The 19,690-nt window shown below is 38.4% G+C and overlaps 1 protein-coding gene across 1 annotated transcript in view; it reads left to right on the top strand.

Annotated features, from left to right (window-relative positions):
* Positions 1–19,690, top strand: part of GABRA3 (gamma-aminobutyric acid type A receptor subunit alpha3) — a 142,360-nt gene that overhangs the window by 8,559 nt on the left and 114,111 nt on the right. The window contains exon 2 of the mRNA XM_052663192.1: positions 6,503–6,624. Coding sequence (XP_052519152.1) covers positions 6,503–6,624 — 122 coding nt within the window. The remainder of the gene's footprint in view (positions 1–6,502; positions 6,625–19,690) is intronic.

The following is a 19,690-nucleotide window of genomic DNA, read 5'->3' as shown; positions in this document are numbered from 1 at the left end:
ACGTCCGGTCCCATCACTTCATGGTAAATAGATGGGGAAACAGTGGAGACAGTGACATTTTATTTTGGGGGGCTCCAAAATCACTGCAGATGGTGACTGCAGCCATGAAATTAAAAGACGCTTGCTCCTTGGAAGGAAAGTTATGACCAACCTAGATAGCATATTCAAAAGCAGAGACATTACTTTGCCAACAAAGGTCCGTCTAATCAAAGCTATGGTTTTTCCAGTAGTCATGTGTGGATTTGAGAGTTGGACTATAAAGCAAGCTGAACACTGAAGAACTGATGCTTTGTGGTGTTGGAGAAGACTTTTGAGAGTCCCTTGGACAGCAAGGAGATCCAACCAGTCAATCCTAAAGGAAATCAGTCCTGAATATTCATTGGAAGGACTGACGCTGAAGCTGAAACTCCAATACTTTGGCCACCTGATGTGAAGAACTGACTCACTGGAAAAGACCTTGATGCTGGGAAAGACTGAAGGCAGGAGAAGAAGGGGATGACAGAGTATGAGATGGTTGGATGGCATCACTGACTCAATGGACATGAGTTTGAGCAAGTTCTGGGAGATGGTGAAGGACCAGGAAGTGTGGTGTGCTGCAATCCATGGGGTCGCAAAGAGTTGGATATGGCTGAGGGACTGAACTGAACTGAACTGACCTGGGACAGTTATTCCTCATTGTCCACTGAGTTGAACAATAATAGCTATAGCAATTTACATTCTCACCAACAGTGCATGAGAGTTCCCATTTCTTCACATCCTTGCCAACATTTGTTATCTCTTGTCTTTTTGATAAAACGTCATTCTAAAAGGCAAGTTGATATTTCATTGTGGTTTTGATTTGCTCTTATCTGATGATTAGTGATGATGAACAACAACAACAATACTTGTTGGCCATTTGTGTCTTCTTTGGGAAAATGTGTACTCAGTTTCTTTGACCATTTTTTAATTGGATTATTTTTCCTTTTGCTATTGAGTTGTATGAGTTCCTTATATATTATAGAATCCAATATATATATATTTCTTTATATATTATGAATATATCTTGTTAATATTACTTTCTGAATAGTAAGAATTTTCTTTATTTTTAAAATCTGTTCTCCCCCAGGAGATACATAGTATTAGAAAAAGATGCCAACCTTTTAATGAAATAAATTTCTCCTGTCTTTGGGTTGTTTTATGAACTGCATCAGCGACTCCACATCTGTGACTCTTTTGCTTCCCCCAGACATAAGCACATTAAGGAGCTTCCTCAATGTGGTTGAACTGATGCTATTTATTTATCCTGAACTTAATCGCTCAGTGAGCTTAACTTTTCCCATAGCATAAAAGTGCATGTCTTTCAAAGGTGTCCAGAGAAGGCAATGGCAACCTACTCCAGTACTCTTGCCTGGAAAATCCCATGGACGGAGGAGCCTGGTAGGCTGCAGTCCATGGGGTCGTGAAGAGACGGACATGACTGAGTGACTTCACTTTCACTTTTCACTTTCATGCATTGGAGAAGGAAATGGCAACCCACTCCAGTGTTCTTGCCTGGAGAATCCCAGGGATGGAGGAGCCTGGTGGGCTGCCGTCCATGGGGTCGCACAGAGTCAGACACAACTGAAGTGACTTAGCAGCAGCAGCATTACATTTTCAGGAGTTTGGGGAAAAAGGAATGATCATCCTCAATGTATGTTGAGTTTTACCATTTACAAAGTAATTTTATATTTATTATCCTCTTTACTTATTTCTTCCAAAGGCATTATAAGTTGGGGACCTATCCCTATTTTACATGCAAGGAAATAGTTCACATGATCAGTTAGTGGGAGTCAGAACTAAAACTCTGTTCATCTGACCCTAGTTCTTTGGATTTACCACTTTTCCATTTTTAGGACTCGATAAATGACTAAACTTGCCTAACCTATAGATGGTGTCTTAGTAACATCATTTTCATTTTTAATGATGCATTATTAATATATTTTGTCCAGCCAGTAATGATAGATATAAGGCAAAGCAAGCATGGTTATTACATCAGTCTCATCAACTTAATAAGCATATGGCTTTAAACAATCTCTTTCTTTTGTTGGTGTCTCAGGCCATCCATCTGTAAAGTGAAGGGAAATACTTACATGCTCTCTAAAGTCCTCCATAATCCTGACATACCATAATGCTTTGTTGTTCCTCCAAACTATTTTGAATGGACACAAACTATAGAATCTTCAGCTTGTTGCAGTTCAGTTATTTAAAAAGAGAGAGTTCTAACTTGGGTTCTAAATTAAACCAGCTTCCAGCTAGCTGCCTATGCAATAATTTAGAGAACACTGGGATAAAATTTTATTAGTAATCAAGTCAAGTAATCAAAATCATAGAGCAATCTATTGAAAATTGTTTTGGAATGACATCAAGCATTGATTTTTGACTTAAAAGTTTAAAAGTTATTAGTGACTAATGCTGCTAACATATCAAAATAGAGTCAGCAGGGGGTAGACATGCATCATCAAGGAACTTATTATTTCAGTAAAAGAGGTAGCACAGTATATGGGCCTTATATTCAAGAATTCTGGACCGAAATTAAAAGTTATGTTCAGGGGTTTTACAATTCCCATATATAGATCCACCTGGAGTAGGTAATCTCTGAAGTCCTTTATAGCTTGTCTATGACTCTCTGATGTTTCTGCTTTTTACCCTCTTCCAGTAATCCAAAAAATGGCTTTTCATGCAATTCATAGACCTGTTTCCCAGAAATCAAATTAGGCTAACCAGGGTCAAGATTCCCCGCAGTGAGAGTTAAGGGAAAATACAAAAGAGGTTTTCACAAAATCAATTAAGCTCCTACAGCCTCTCTCCCCACAGCCCATGCAGGATGAATTCAGAATATTGAAGATTAAACCAAATGTGAGCTGAGACCTGACAGGGTGTCTGTATTTATCTCCTCAACATATTGATGTCAGTTTGTTAGCTCTGCACTATCGTTTCTTTTTTTTCCCCTTCCAAAAAAAGGTGTCTGTATCATTTCTGGTATTCTTTTCACTAAAACAGCCAATCATCTCTAGTCTCACTGGTTTCCAGTGCCTCTTGGCCAAAGCTTTCCTTATGGCTTTGGCGGATGAGGGTGCCTATATTTTGTCATTATTTACATTTGAATAATGTATTTGAGTCCATGGGGTCGAAAAGAGTTGGACACGACTGAGTGACTTCACTTCAATGTATTTGAGTGCATAAACTACTATCTTAAAGAAGACAAAACAAATTTTGAATACTTTTAGATATTAAATATTAAATCTGGAAATTTTAATATATTATTTAATAATAATACAACATATCTGTGAAGTTATTTTAATTTTCAAAATGAGAAAGCTGTTGTACAAGAGGTGTTATGTGACTTGCTTATGGTCACTCAACTAATAAATTCAAATTCATGTCTCCAGTCTAGTTAAACCTAATTCCCCTTTTCATTCCATGTGTATCTACTTTTATCATTTGATTCTCTCAGCAAACCTGTAAGCAAGGGAGAGATTACTTGCCTTATTTTACCTTTTTTTTTCTGCTCTGTTTTTTTGTATAGGCACATAGTTGATGCTCGTTAAAGATACATTGAATGATTATGTAAATTGAATTAGGTTTATGAATTAAGGAAATTGGTGTTCAAAATGGCTTTTGACAGTTTACCAGCTAGCAAGTGGCAGTGTCGAGTGAGAACTATTCAGTTTAGATGTTCCTACTATTCCGTGGGCTTCCCTAGTGGCTCAGATGGTAAAGAATATGCCTGCAGTGCAGGAGAACCAGGTTTGATCCCTGGGTTGGGAAGATCCCCTGGAGTAGGAAGTGGCAACCCACTGCAGTATTCTTGCCTGGAGAATTCCATGGACAGAGGAGCCTGGGAGGCTACAGTCCATGGGGTCGCAAAAAAGTCAGACACAACTGAGCAAGTAACACATGCATACATAATATTCTGTAGATTTTTCTCTCTAAGGAAGACATATTGACTGCCTCTCAAGATTCCTCTCAACTGTTACGCTATGTCTTATATTGCTCTGATTAACTAGATGCTAGGAATAGTTATTATATATCTATTAATGGCAACCTTCTGGATCCAAAGTAAGAATGAGTAAAACCAAGATCTACAGTGATACAGGCTTTAATGGACTACTCCAAATCACAAACACAGCTGGCACTTGGACGTAGGATTCCTGACATCTAGTTTATTACTTGATTCTATACTATGCTTCTTGACCCTGGGCAACAGCCATTTCCTTCACTATATCTCTCTTTCCATTAACTACCCAGGTCCTTTCTTTATTTCTAGTCTTGCTAAACCACACCAAGCTTCTCTTCATAAAAGCATGAAAGCATTATTCACAGCTCTAGCCAGATTTTTTTTAATTTTTAAATTGATTTATTTTAATTGGAGGCTAATTTGTTGTTCAGTATCTCAGTCTTGTCTGACTGCTTGTGACCCCATTGACTATAGCACTCCAGGTTTCCCTGGCCTTTACCATCTTCCAGAGCTTGCTGAAACTCATATCCATTGAGTTGATGATGCCATCAGCCTGATCAGTTGATTCATAAAAGGCTTCCCAAGTGGTACAGTGGTATAGAGTCCGCCTGCCAGTGCAGGAGACATGGGTTCCATCCCTTGGTCAGGAAGATCCCCTGGAGAGGGGAATGGCAACCCATTCCAGTATTCTTGCCTGGAGAATTCCATGGACAGAGCAGCCTGGCGGGCTACAGGCCACAGGGTCACAAAGAGTCAGACATGACTGAACATAGCACACCAGCACAAAGAGCCTACTGCTTGGAAAGGCTTGCAAAAGGCATCCACACTGGATAAGCAGGAGATAGCTGAGGGTCTCCAGAAAATCAGAAATTTTGGATTATAGTTCTGTCCGACCCTCAGTAGCAATATGACTGTGGGAAAATTTGGTATCTTCTCTGAGCTTATTTCCCATGTATAAAATGAGAGAATTTAGGGAATCTCTTAAGTGTTCTGGTGGCTTGAACATTTAATGGAATGCTTTTGCTTTATTGCTCTATCTTCACAGGGTGAGATATAGGTAAATTACATGCAATTCAAGGGTTTTTCTGGCTTTGTTGTTCTGTGAACCTATTCTAGATTAGAAAGAGGGGTAATTTAAAATTTTCCTTTTTTGTTTTGGGGCCCTCTTGTTCATGAAACAAAATTTGATAAATCAACTTTATGCCAGGTATTATTCCTACAGACATCCTGTCTAAGATTTCTACTGGTTTTTCTCTACTGCTGGGTTCAGTTCAGTTGCTCAGTCGTGTCTGGCTCCTTGCGACCCCATGAACCACAGCACGCCAGGCCTCCCTGTCCATCACCAACTCCTGGAGTTCACCCAAACCCATGTCCATCAAGTTGGTGATGTCATCCAGCCATCTCATCCTCTGTTGTCCCCTTCTCCTCCTGCCCCCAATCCCTCCCAGCATCAGGGTCTTTTCTAATGAGTCAACTCTTCGTATGAGGTGGCCAAAATATTGGAGTTTCAGCTTTAGCATCAGTCCCTCCAATGAACACCCAGGACTGATCTCCTTCAGAATGGACTGATTGGATCTCCTTGCAGTCCAAGGGACTCTCAAGAGTCTTCTCCAACACCACAGTTCAAAAGCATCCATTCTTCAGCACTCAGCTTTCTTCACAGTCCAACTCTCACATCCATGCATGATCACTGGAAAAACCATAGCCTTGACTAGACGGACCTTTGTTGGCAAAGTAATGTCTCTGATTTTGAATATACTATCTAGTTTGGTCATAACTTTCCTTCCAAGGAGTAACCGTCTTTTAATTTCATGGCTCCAATCACCATCTGCAGTGATTTTGGAACCCCCAAAAATAAAGTCTCTCACTGTTTCCATTGTCTCCCCATCTATTTCCCATTAAGTGATGGGACTGGATGCCATGATCTTAGTTTTCTGAATGTTGAGCTTTAAGCCAACTTTTTCACTCTCCTCTTTCACTTTCATCAAGAGGCTTTTTAGTTCCTCTTCACTTTCTGTCATCTGCGTATCTGAGGTTATTGATATTTCTCCTGGCAATCTTGATTCCAGCTTGTGCTTCTTCCAGCCCAACATTTCTCATGATGTACTCTGCATGTAAGTTAAATAAGCAGGGTGACAATATCCAGTCTTGACGTCCTCCTTTTCCTATTTGGAACCAGTCTATTGTTCCATGTCCAGTTCTAACTGTTGCTTCTTGACCTGCATACAGATTTCTCAAGGGACAGGTCAGATGGTCTGGTATTCCTATCTCTTTCAAAATTTTCCACAGTTTATTGTGATCCACACAATCAAAGGTTTTGGCATAGTCAATAAAGCAGAAATAGATAGGGATGGACCGTATGTTTGCTAAAACTCATGCCAAAGTACTTGCTGGTTTGGGAGGTACAAAGCCATTTAACTGGCCCAATCTACTGATTGACATTTTCTTGAATTAAAGTGTTTAGACATCTAAATATCTGCTATTAAGAACTATTATTTTGTGTCTCGTTTTCTTCCACTGCCTCAGACTCTCTCCAAAGCATGCTCCAGATATTTCTGATGACAGCACCGACAACATCACTATCTTCACCAGAATCTTGGATCGTCTTCTGGATGGCTATGACAATCGGCTGCGACCTGGGCTTGGAGGTCAGTTATTGTTTTAAGATCTTCCTGGGTATTGTCTTCTAAAAAGAGTCTAAAGGTACCTTTATTTTTTTATTTATTTATTTTTTTTATCACTTACATTTACCACTTTATTTTTTTTTTTAATTTTAAAATCTTTAATTCTTACATGTGTTCCCAAACATGAACCCCCCTCCCACCTCCCTCCCCATATTGATCAATGAGGTTAGTATCAAGTTGAGTTTCTTCCCTCTGAGTACTGGAAATGTGTCCTAATCCTTCATTTCGATGGTTAGTCTCTCTGGTCTGGTTTTGGAAGGTTCCGAATTTCCCTTAGGTAAATGCATATAGGGTGTTAAACCACATCATTTGGCCACACCCATTTCTGGTAATAAAATAGCAATCCCTGCCTGGATGGCAGATGTATCTCAGGAACAGCTGGGAAACATGTCTTTGTTCTAAAAACCCCAATCACACATCAGCCTGATATTCTGTAGAGGAGAAATCTGATGGCTAGATGGGATCTCATAAGGAAGTAAACATATTACAATACTTCATGGGCCATATTGAAAGGGCAAGTATGCAGATGTATATATATTTAAATTTTTCTTGAATCATTTGAAAATTAGATGCAGATATTATAACCCTTTATCCATAAATACTTTCTGTGTACTTTCTTAGAACATAGAAGTTATTTTATAAAATTATAATTAAATTATAAATTCAAAAAATATAACCTGACATACTATTTTCTAATCTGTAGTCCATATTCAACTTTTGCCAATCATCTACATTTATTATATGACAGTATTATAAGAAGTCTCTTTCCTTATCTTTAGTTAATTAGGCAACTATCAGCATGAACAGATGAATTCTTTTTTATTCAGTGAATTGTAATCCATTAATATTATTATTTGTTATTATCTATTTTGATTAGAATTATTGTTCCTAATTTCCCATATTTGCTTAGTGAGAGCCTCTTCAGGCTGACTTTTGATGTATTTTCATTTTTGAGCACTTTTTGGCTCCATAGCATAACCATATTCCATATTTAACTTGTACTCTCCCTTATTCAGCCTTACAGTCAATCATTTTTTCCAAGAAGAAATGGGATCTTTCTCTGTGGGAAATTATATTTAAGATCCAACTTCTATGTGCCAAATATTTTCATTGCTATTGGGTTTCTTTGTTTCTAAGATCTTTCAGTGGACAGAATTGAAAAAATAGAAAATAATGTATATATGTATATATACATACACACACATATATACACACACCCTTATATATGCATATTTATATACATACACATAGGAGCTTCCCTTGTAGCTCAGTCAGTAAAGAATCTGCCTGCAATGCAGGAGACCCATGTTCGATTCCTGGGTTGGAAAGATCCCCTGAAGGGCGAAATGGCAACCCACTCCAATATTGTTGCCTGGAGAATCCCATGGACAGAGGAGCCTGGCAGTCTACAGTCCATGGTGTCGTGAGTCAGACACGACTTAGCGACTAAACCACCATATATAGACACAATGTAGATATATGTGTGTATGTGCATGTGTAATGGGTTTATACTGATACCACTAATTCCAGTCTAAGTATTCCTCATTGACTTACTAATTTGCTTAATTATACAATATACATAAAATAGTGTTGGAATCTCTATACCTATATCACTGTAATAAACACACTTATTAAGTAAAGTTAAAAATAAATTTTCATGGTCTTTTTTTGGGTGTTTGTTTTAGATGAAGGCTATATGGCTCTTGCTTTGGTATAAATAATAGATTGGAGCAGGGCAGCATTGGAGGAAGAAAAGGCTAGTCACAAATTGATTTGTTATCCAGAAGGAAGGTGGTGATTGTGGGAATGTAAGAATTTGGTGACTGATTATATTATGGGACTAGGGGAAAAAAGGAGGAGAAAATGATAGCAGACAAAATTCCCCTGTGAAGCTGTCAGGTTTTAGAATTTTTTCTGGAAGTTTTTGATTACTAATTCAACTTCAGTACTAGTGATCAGTCTATTCAGATTGTCAATTTCTTCCTGATTCAGTCTTTTAAGATTATATGTTCCTAGAAATTTATGCTTTTCTTATGAGTTGTCTAATTACTTGGTATATGACTGTTTCACAGTATTCCGTTATGATTTTTGTGTCTTTGGATGTAACGTGCAATTTCTACCCTTTCATTTCTAGCTTTGTTCAATTGAGTCCTTTCTCTGTTTTTCTTAATGAGCCTAATTAAAGGCATATCAATTTTATTTTTTCAAAATAACAGCTCTTGGTTTCATTAATCTTTTCTTTTTGGTCTCTCTTTAATTTATTTCCATTCTGATCTTTATTATTTCTTTCCTTTTGCTGACTTTGGGCTTTATTCTCCCTTTTATAATTACTTTCTATTGTAGGTTGCATTGTTTATTTGATTTTTTTTTTTCTTTCTTGAAGTAGGCCTGTATTGCTATAAGTTTTCCTCTTAGAACTGCTTTTGGTGTGTTCCATAGATTTTGGAGTGATTTGTTTTTATTTTTACTTTTATCAAAGTATTTTCTCATTTCCTCTTTGATTTCTCTATTGACTGATCAGTTTTTTAGTAGCATGTTGTTTAGTGTCTCCATGTTTGTGTTTTCCACATTTTTTTCCTGTATTTGATTTCTAGTTTCATACCATTGTGGCCAGAAAAAAATACCTGATATAGTTTCTATCCTCTTACATTTATTGAGACTTGTTTTGTGGCATGTGATCTATCCTGGTAATGTTTCCATTAATTGAAATAATATTCTGCTATTTTTACATAGAAAGTCCTGTATATATCTAAGTCCAGCTGGATTAATATGTCATTTAAGGCAACTGTTTCCTTATTGATTTTCTGTCTGTATGATCAGTCCATTGATGTAAATGGGGTGTTACTGTTATTGTATTATTGTCAATTTCTCCCTTTATATCTCTTAATATTTGGTTTATATATTTCAGTTCAGTTCAGTTCAGTTCAGTCACTCAGTTGTGTCTGACCGTTTGCAACCCCATGAATTGCAGCACACCAGGCCTCCCTGTCCATCACCAACTCTGCTCCTATATTAGGTGAATATATGTTAGCAAATATTACATTCTCTTTTTTAGTGACACCTTTATCATTATATTATGTCCTTATTTGTATTTTGTTATAGGCTTTGTTTTAAATCTACTTTGTCTGATATTAGTATTGTTACCCTAGATTTCTTTTTGTCTTCATTTGCATGCAATATAATTTTGTGTCCCCTTACTTTAAGTCTCTATTTGTCTTTACCACTACAGTGTGTCTCTTATAGGCAGCAAATAGATGGGTCTTGCCTTTATGTCCAGTTGGCCACTCTTTGTCTTTGATTGGAGAATTTAGTCCATTGACATTTAAAGTAGTCCTTCTGTAGTCCTTCTCTGTTCTTCTTATTTTAGTCTATTTTCTTGTGGTTTGTTGATTTTCTTTAGTGGTTTGTTTATGTTCCTTTCTTTCTAGTTTTTGAGAATCTATAGGTTTTTAATTTGTGGTTATGGTGGAGTTTATATATGTTGACTTATATCTACATATTTTAAACTGATAATCGTTTAAGTTCAAACACATTCTAAAAATCTATATTTTTTACTCCCTCCCATATTTTGTGCTTTTGATGTTATATTTTACATGTTCATATTCTTCGCTTAACTGTTTTTTTGTAATTATACTCAATTTTACAATTTTTGGCTTTTAATCTTCATACTAGCTTATGGTTGATCAATAACCTTTACTATGTGTTTGCCTTTAGTGTTGTGATTTTCTGTCCTGTACATTCTTACTTCATGTAGTTTTACCTTTCCCACTTAAAGAATACCTTTTATTTTTTTTCTTTTTTTAATATAAATTTATTTATTTTAATTGGAGGTTAATTAACTTTACAATATTGTATTGGTTTGCCATACATCAACATGAATCCACATTTCTTTTAATGTCAGTTTTTCTTTTAGAAGTTTAAATATATCATACCACTGCCTTCTGGTCTATAAAATTTTGGCAGAAATATCAGCTGATAGCCTTATGGGCATTCAGTTGTATGTGACTCTTTGTTTTCCTCTTGCTGCCTTTAAAATTCTCTTTTTATATTCAACTTTTGCCATTTTGATTATGATATGTCTTTTGTGTGTCTTGGGTCCTTCTTGTTTGGGACTCTGTGCATCCTTTACCTGGATATTTGTTTCCTCTTCAGGTTAGAGAAATTTTCAGTCATAATTTCACTAAATAAATTTTCTACCCCTATATATCTCTCTCTCCTTCTTCTGGGAACCCTATAATGTACATGTTAGTATGCTTGATGTTGTTCCAGAGATCTCTTAGGCAATCCTCATTAATTTTTTTTTTCTTTTTGCTGTTCTTGTTAGGTGATATCTACTATTCTACCTTCAAAGTCAATTATGCTTTCTTCTACATCACCTACTCTGCTGTTAATTCCTTCTAGTCAGTTATTGTATTATTCAGCTCTGATTGGTTCTTTTTTATATTTTCTGGTCTTTGTTGGAATTCTCACTCAAGTTCAGTTAGCATTCTTATCGCTATTGGTTTGAATTGTATCAGATAAATTATTTATCTCTGTTTCATTAGGGTTTTTCAGAGGTTTTATTTTATTCTTTCATTTGAAACATACTCCACTATCTTATTTTGTTTAACTTTCTCTGTTTGTCTCTATGAAATTAGGTAAAATAGTTACCAATCCTGGTCTTGAATATGTATCCTTGTGTGGGAACATCCTTTGTAGTCTGTGTATGATCAGTGGCTTTGGTGTGAAAGGTGGACATGTGGTGGCCACAGGTTGCATCTTCTCTTGGTGTGCTCTATCAGCTACAGTCTCTGTGGAAGTTAAGGCTGGATTTGAACTGGGGATTCTCCTAGGCTCAATGGTGGGAGTGGGGTGGGGGCTCAAGAGGCTGGAGCATGAACTCTGAGAGAGTTGGGCTTCTCCCAAATGTGACAGCAGTCTCTGTCTTTATTGAGAGTATGGCCAGGATATGAGGACTTAAGCCTGCACTTCTGAATTCATTCCACTTGTTCCGCAGTGTGTGCACCTTGGTTAGAGGCTGGGTTGAGCTAGGAAGTGTTGTAGCTCCACTACTGAGCTGCCTCCACTTCTTTCCCAGTGTGTTCACACATGTGTGTGTAGGGAGTGGTGGTCTCTGCCAAGGCTAGAGGCAGAGTCAAGAACTGAACTGTCTCTGTTCCCTCACTGGTGCCCACATGTGTACACACACTTGCACATACACACACACACTGGCAATGGATGTCTACCTTACCCAGAGGCAGGACTGAGGCCTCAGCTGGCTCTGTTCCCTTTAGGCATGCATGTTCATAGGCAGTGACCATCTCTGCCTTAGCGAGGAGCAGTGCTGGAACAGGATGGGTTGGAGCAGGAGCCTGGTTCAGTTTGGGGTGTGTGCCAGGGCAGTCCTGGCTGGTCAGCCAGAGAACAATTCAGTTTTCAGTCTGATGTGTCTGTGCTAGAACTGGGAGCAAGCAAATTGGTTGCATGTGCTCCTCACAAGTGGAGTCTTGGGTTTCCTACAGTCCTCTAATAAACTACATTGTTTACCAAGGCAGCTAAGTGGGCTCTTTTTCCATGTTAGTCCTCAGGGTTGAGGTGCCTAATATGTGGCTTGAACCACTTGCTCTCCAGGGAGAATCCTCAAGCCTGTGATTTCCCCCTGCTCTTTGGGGTTACCCATTCAGGGTGCAGGACCCAACCAACTTGCTTCTTTTCCCTATGTACCAGACTTGAGTATAGTTCTTTCTTTACAGCCTTGCTTGTAGAAGAGCCATTCTTCTAGTCTTGAACTCATTCTATGTGAGAGTTGCTCTATATGTAGTTATAGTTTTGATACATATCTGAGGGGAGCTGAGTTCAGAGTCTTCCTACTCCACCAGCTTGATCCCCTAGAAAATCCCTTTTTAAACTCAACTTTACAATAATAGCTGTTGTAATAGCTTGTGTGAAGAAGGCAATGTCACCCCACTCCAGTACTCTTGACTGGAAAATCCCATGGATGGAGGAGCCTAGTAGGCTGCAGTCCATGGGGTCGCTAAGTCGGATACAACTGAGTGACTTCACTTTCATTTTTCACTTTCATGCATTGGAGAAGGAAATGGCAACCCACTCCAGTGTTCTTGCCTAGAGAATCCCAGGGACGGGAGAGCCTGGTGGGCTGCCATCTATGGGATCGCACAGAGTTGGACACGACTGAAGTGACTTAGCAATACTTGTGTGTCTATAAATAAATATCTTTTATAGTCTTTTAATGGATCTTAGACATACCTGTTACCACAGATTAGCTACTAGTATAGCACCTTCCTGCTCTACCTCTTCTCTCGACCATTTTTTCCTTGGGATCCTATTAGCATGGAGAAGTAGATAGCTACCAACCAGTGTTAAAGAAGGCATAGGGCTCGATAGTTGGAATATATCCAAGGTCAGGACTGCAGAGATTTAATTCATTGTCTGACTTTTGCACCAGTTTATTACATAACATCCAAAAAATGTCTTGTCTTATAGCACAGCATTTTTCAAACTTACCACTTGAAAAAAAAAACTGATTAAAATAATACATAAATAATTTAAAGACTTCCCTGGTGACTCAGACAGTAAAAGCGTCTGCTTACAATGCAGCAGACCTGGGCTCGATCCCTGAGTTGGGAAGATCCACTGAAGAAGGAAATGGCAACCCACTCCAGTACTCTTGCCTGGAAAAATCCCATGGACAGAGAAGCCTACAGCCCATAGGATCGCAAAGAGTCAGACATGACTGAGCGACTTCACTTTCACTTTAAATAACCAGAACAATGTTTCCATGTCATGGTGGTTATTTAGTACCTCCGGACAGTCACCACTATCTCTGAAAACATGACAGGATGGAATAACTACAGGAGGTATTTAGGGTAGACCACGGGAAGAACTTGGAGTATCAAGATATTCTTCTTTATGCCCCTCTAATGAGGCTATATAGACTTAGTTAACATTAATTAATTAGTCAAGCCCTGGAGAGATTTCCCAGTGAGATTTTTTGTCAGACTTTTCTTGCTTTTCTCTCACTGGAATCCTTTGGCTTTAGCTACAAATAGCAATGTGGAAGCCTTCACACGGAAATAGTGCTAGCTACAGACTAGGCAATAACGTGGTCCTATGCTTTGTCTCCTTTGTTCTTCCTCTTCCCTAGCAAGTTACTTGAAGGCAGAAACCATGTCCTATTAATTGCTCTCTTCCCCTGGAGTGCTCAGCACAGAGCTTTGCCCATAGAAGAGGTATAGGAAAACCGTGAATGGGATATAATTGACAGGTTCTCCTTGTGATCCCTTATGCCTTGATTTTTGTCTCTGCTTTCTTTTCTGCTGATTCATATCTTTTGGTTGGGCACAAAGTTATTACACAAATAATTATTTTCTTCTGTGGCATGAACTTCTCATTCTGCCTCATTTACCAAGAGTTGTAAACCAGCTTCTAGTACCTGACCCCTTGTTGCTTTCTGTCTTGAACACTTCACCATTTCACTGTGTGAACTGTGGAGGAATACCTGATTTTCACTAGTTCCTATTCACTGTGCTCAACTTTCTTCAAGAGCTCTGTATACAATTGTGATCTCTCACTGCTTTTGTGTGATCTCCTGTTTGTGCTAGTGTCTTTCATTTGAATATCATCTTTTGATTTCATGCTTAACTCTTTTGCCTTTTTTCTCTTCTTTTAGTCATTAATCTCTTTGTTCCCTGCCTTGAGTGCTTAGCACTCATAATAGAGGACTGTGTCTTAGTCTAGCAGAAATACTATCAGCAGTTTAGGAGCCCAGCAATGGCTTTATTCATATTATGTCCTTTGTCTAGCATGCACTCATAACTCTACCATTTAGGGTCTTGTTCTTTCTTCAAAATCTAAATACCCTTGCTAGCATGCAGTCTTCAAGCCTAGGCTAGGAGACCTGAATTTACAATTTTGTTTTGGCTCATTCTAGATGAGTGACATTAGAAAAGTCACTTGGCCTCTCTAAACCATCACATCATACCTTTGGCTACAAAATAAAGGTAACCAGCACACATTATAGGAAACTTGACTCCTCCTAAATCCAACCTAGTAACAAATTCTGCCATCAAAACACCCCAAAATTTGACCAGTTCCCATCACCTCTATAGCTACCAGCTTGGTGTGAACCACCCTTATCTCTCACCTGAATTACTATATTGGCTTCCTCTTGCTTGTATGGCACCTGCTCAATGAGGCCTTTTTGGCAATTGTATTTAAAATTTTACATCCAAATTGCAGCTTTATTTTCCCCATAGCATCTATTGCATTATCATAGTTTACAAGTATTTTATCTGCTTCCCCTACCCTCGAATATAAGTTTTAGGAGTGTGGGGATTTTTTGACCCTGATTTGTTGCTAAATTGTCAGTTATTGCTTAGTCCATAGTAAGTCCTCAGTATTTGCTTAATGAATGAATATTTGCCTTCCAGGTTTATTGTGAGAATCAAGTGAAATAAGATATGCAAAAGTATTTTATAAAATCGAACACCATAAATATATTATCATTTTTGTTGTTTCTGTCAGTTTGAAATTGACCACTGCTTGTCTAAACCTCATGTCTTTCGTAGGGTCTCTGTAGCATATACTTCTTTGGCAAGGGGTTAGTTATTTAGGTGCTTGTATCATGATTTTTGTCTGTCTGGAAAAAGCGAGGGCTCAGTGTTTCAAACTCAGGCTGGAATTCTTGGTGTTAAAGCTAGGTGGTGAATGATTAACTTGCAGGCTGAAGAATGTGCAGATGAGAAATATCTGAAAGAAAATACTCAGGAGTGAAATTGGAAGTGAGAGCCCAAGTAGACAATCCAACTGGTGTAGGGACTATGCCAAGAGTAATAAACCAGTTACCAGGCAACAGTATGGAAATCATAAGAAGAGTGCAAGAAAAGTTGATTTGCTGGGTGAGAAAAGAAAGAAAAGTAGAATATACAACTTGGAGAGTTTTCTGAGGCATTGTTGCAAAACTACATAGATGTATTACCTTTGGCCTTGCTTATGAGAACTATTCACAGTTTTGAGCTGGTTCAGACACTACCTTTCTGTAACCCTTGCCATAGGTGGAATAAGACCACTGTTTCACCGGGGACACTAAGGGAAGGCTTGAACAGCCTTTGAAACATTCTGAAAGTGGGAGACATACCACTGTGATGGCTTTTTTGGATCTAATCTCCTGAACCAGGTATCAGAGTGGGCCAAGGTATTGTGTGTTTAAAAACTCTTTCAAAAAAAAAAAAATACTCCACTTTTCTGGATTATCCCAACTGATTCCCAAGAAAGAGACAGAATCTAGCAGAAAATAATGAAGTGTGGAAATGTCTATAAGCCAGCTGTAGAGTCAGAAGGCAACTAGATTGATGATTACTATAATCTTGAAAGACACAGGTGGAGTTAATGGTCATCTAGCTTTGAATACTGAGCTGAAATTTAGGCTGGTAATTCATATCTGTTGAAAGGAGGATCAAATGACATCTTGTTTCCTCTCAAGGTCCAGTATTGGTCAATATACTTTGGTCAATATACTCTTCATCCTAATCCCTAGGCCAGGAGACATAATGAAGGTTCTTTTGGGAAACCTGGTTTGTTCAGAGAATGATCACCTACCAGAATGCTCCACTCATGGTAGTCATTGAGAAGAAAGTTACTGTTTTTATGGAAAGGGGTCTTTTGCCTGGAAGAGTGCAACAATGTAAATTGATCTGTGGCAGTATCACTGGGAAATATAAAAAGTGTTGAAATTTTCAAAGACCCAGCTAATACACTCAAAACTCAGAGGGGAGTGTGGACAGAAATCAGGTAATTTGGTTGTCCATGGAGGTAGAAGAGAACTTTGACAAACAGGCTAAGAGTAAGCAGCAATGAGTGATGTCTTAATCCATTGGAATAAAAGATTAAATCCAATAATTCTCAGGTGATATTGAGGGTTAGAGAAGGTTGCAATAACCTCTCAAGCCACATCAGTGCCATAGATAATGATATAACATAAGGTGATTTTTCTAATTTGGGGACACCAAAAGTCCCTCCCTGAGAGCCCTACTAGTTGTTATAAATGAGATTTGACTCGATAGAATGACATTGTGAGTGAAATGCCTAGATACAGGCTTCCTCTTCTAGAATTTACGTTGTTTAGCAGTTTTGCATACTGTGTTTCCAGGTACTGTCTCTTATATAAACCTGAATATTCAGGTGATTCCATTGTGCAATGCTATGCATCCTATGCACGCTAGACTACTTTAAATAGACATGAAGGGTTAAAACCAAATTTTCTATGACTACATAATAATCTGTCTCATCATCTTCAACATTCCAGGAGAGGCTGTCACGGAGATTGTCAGTGGAGAAAACTGAAAATTAAACCATCCATCAACAGTATTGATCAAACCCAAGAATTGCTGAGTGTATTTAATTGAATGGGGATGGAAAGCTCTCAGTTCAGAATTACTGACACCTTGTTCAACATCATACAGAAACTGTGATAGATAAAATGTGACTCAGAAATTCCATCTCAGGACTAATAGATATGTATTACTTCTGGTTGGCCCAGAGAAAATGCTGACATGAGTAGTTAAAAATAATTTAAATCAGGTATCCAAGGGATTTTGAGTTTGGAATGACAGACAGGAAGCTGTTCAAATGTATTGTTGTATCTAGAAGCACTTAATATGGCATTTATCAAGACTAGAAAACAGCTGGGGTGTTACACAGATTGTTATTAGCATACTCCTCCTGGTGAAGATCTATTGGGAAGACTGTCTTCCAATATCACTTTTCCTCATGCATAAGATGGCAAGTGCATTGAGGTCCAATTTGGTCAAGGACAGCTTACTGTGGGGTTTCTATAGGAAATGAGATTCCTGCAGTGTTGGCAGAAGTGGAGTTATATTAAGCATGGAGCCACCTACCAGGGAGGTACAAGGATATTGAACCCTGAGATTGGGATATAGATCATTGGGGAGACTCTTTGTTTTGAGAGTGAAGAAGTATATTTGCTTGGCAGAAAGTTGAACTTAGGATGCCAAAATTACTGCTAAGTCTTATTTATGATGAGAATGGCAAAGTGAAAGGTAAGAAAAGTCAGGAAGCAGGTTTTCTGCCTTCAAATCTTTTAGCACCTCTTTTTAGTGTTATATTGGTCTAGAATCCTTTGCAGTAGGATAATAGACAGAGCTGGCCTAGCATGAGAACTTTAGCAGCAGAAGCTCAAAGTGAAGTAGAGCCAAATATGTCTTCCAGTCCTCCAGCTGGAAAAGGCCAGGACCAATAATAAATGTAGACATTGAATGACAAATAATAGCAGTCTCCCAGCATTATTATTGTTTTATTTCATAATTTCCTCATCCTCTAATGGGGATGGCTATCAGCAGTGTCTGCTAGGAGGTAGCCTTAGATCAGCTGGGGATCAGGGACAAGGTTTAGTCAAGGAAGTTGGTATCCCTGAGTCTCCCATTGATTTTGTTGTTGTTGTTCAATCACTAAGTTGTGTCCGACTCTGAAACCCATGGACTGCAGCATGCCAGGCTTCCCTGTCCTTCACTATCTCCAGGAATTTACTGAGATTCATGTACTTTGAGTCAGTGGCCCACTTCTCCTCCTGTCCTCAATCTTTCCCAGCATCAGGGTCTTTTCCAGTGAGTCAGCTCTTTGCATCAGGTGGCCAAAGTATTAGAGCTTCAGGTTCAGCATCAGTCCTTCCAGTGAATATTCAGGAGTGATTTCCTTTAGGATGGACTGGTTGGATCTCCTTGCAGTCCAAGGGACTCTCAAGAGTCTTCTCCAACACCACAGTTCAAAAGCATCAATTATCCTGTGCTCAGCTTTCTTTATAATCCAACTCTCATATCCGTACATGACTACTGGAAAAAACATAGCTTTGCCTATATGGATCTTTGTCAGCAAAGTGATGTCTCTTTTTTTTTTTTATATGCTGTCTAGGTTTGTCATGTTTTTTTATGTGCTGTCTAGGTTTTTCATAGGTTTTCTTCCAAGGAGCCAGCGTCTTTTAATTTTATGGCTGCAGCACCATCTGTAGTAATTTTAGAGCCCAAGAAAATAAAATAAATAAAATCTGTCAATGTTTCCATTGTTTCCCCATCTATTTGCCATGAAGTGATGGGACCAGATGCCATGATCTTAGTTTTTTGAATGTTGAGTTTTAAGTCAGCTATTTCACTCTCCTCTTTCACCTTCATCAAGAGGCTCTTTAGCTTCTCTTCACTTTCTGCCATAAGGGTGGTGTCATCTGCATATCTGAGGTTATTGATATTTCTCTCGGCAATCATGATTCCAGCTTGTGCTTCATCCAGTCTGGCATTTTGCATGATGTACTCTGCATATAAGTTAAACAAGCAGGATGACAGTATATAGCCTTGCCTGTTGATTTTACCTAACTCAAAACTCCATACTCAAGATCCTTTACTATGGGTGCCCTTTTACAAGTTCCAAGTAGTTTTTCACATTTAATGTCTGTTATTTAATTCTCACAATGGAATTGTGAAGGCAGACACAGATACTGATATCCCCATTTCACAGTGTAGAAACTAAGACTAGAATGATTAAGGTAACTTAGTCAATAAACAGTACAGCCGGGGCTCAGTCTCAAGGGTACTGGTTCTAAGTACAGGGCTCTTTGTTTCTCATCACTGCTATATTTGAGAGAAAGAGTGTAACAGGGTAAAAATGAACAGCACACCCTCACAGCCCCAGTCTGAATCTGTGAATGTCAGGGTTTGGTGGGAGTATGTTTTGTAGAATAGAAACTTACATTACCATATGTAAAATTGATAGCCAAAGAGAATTTGTTGTGTGTCTCAGGGAACTCAAACAGGAACTCTGTGTCAACCTAGAGGGGTGAGATGGGGAGGGAGATGGGAGGGAGGTTCAGGAGGGAGGGGGCATATGTATACCTATGTCTGATTCATTTTGAAGTTTGACAGAAAACAACAAAATTCTGTAAAGCAATTATTCTTCAATTAAAAAATAAATTAATGAAAAAAAAAGAGTACTGAAAAAAGCTATAACAATTTCAAAGCTGAATATC

This window comes from Budorcas taxicolor, chromosome X, assembly GCF_023091745.1.
Source record: "Budorcas taxicolor isolate Tak-1 chromosome X, Takin1.1, whole genome shotgun sequence".
Classification (NCBI taxonomy): Eukaryota; Metazoa; Chordata; class Mammalia; order Artiodactyla; family Bovidae; genus Budorcas; species Budorcas taxicolor.
Note: the sequence above shows the minus strand (reverse complement) of the source record. Positions and strands in the feature narration are given on the sequence as shown.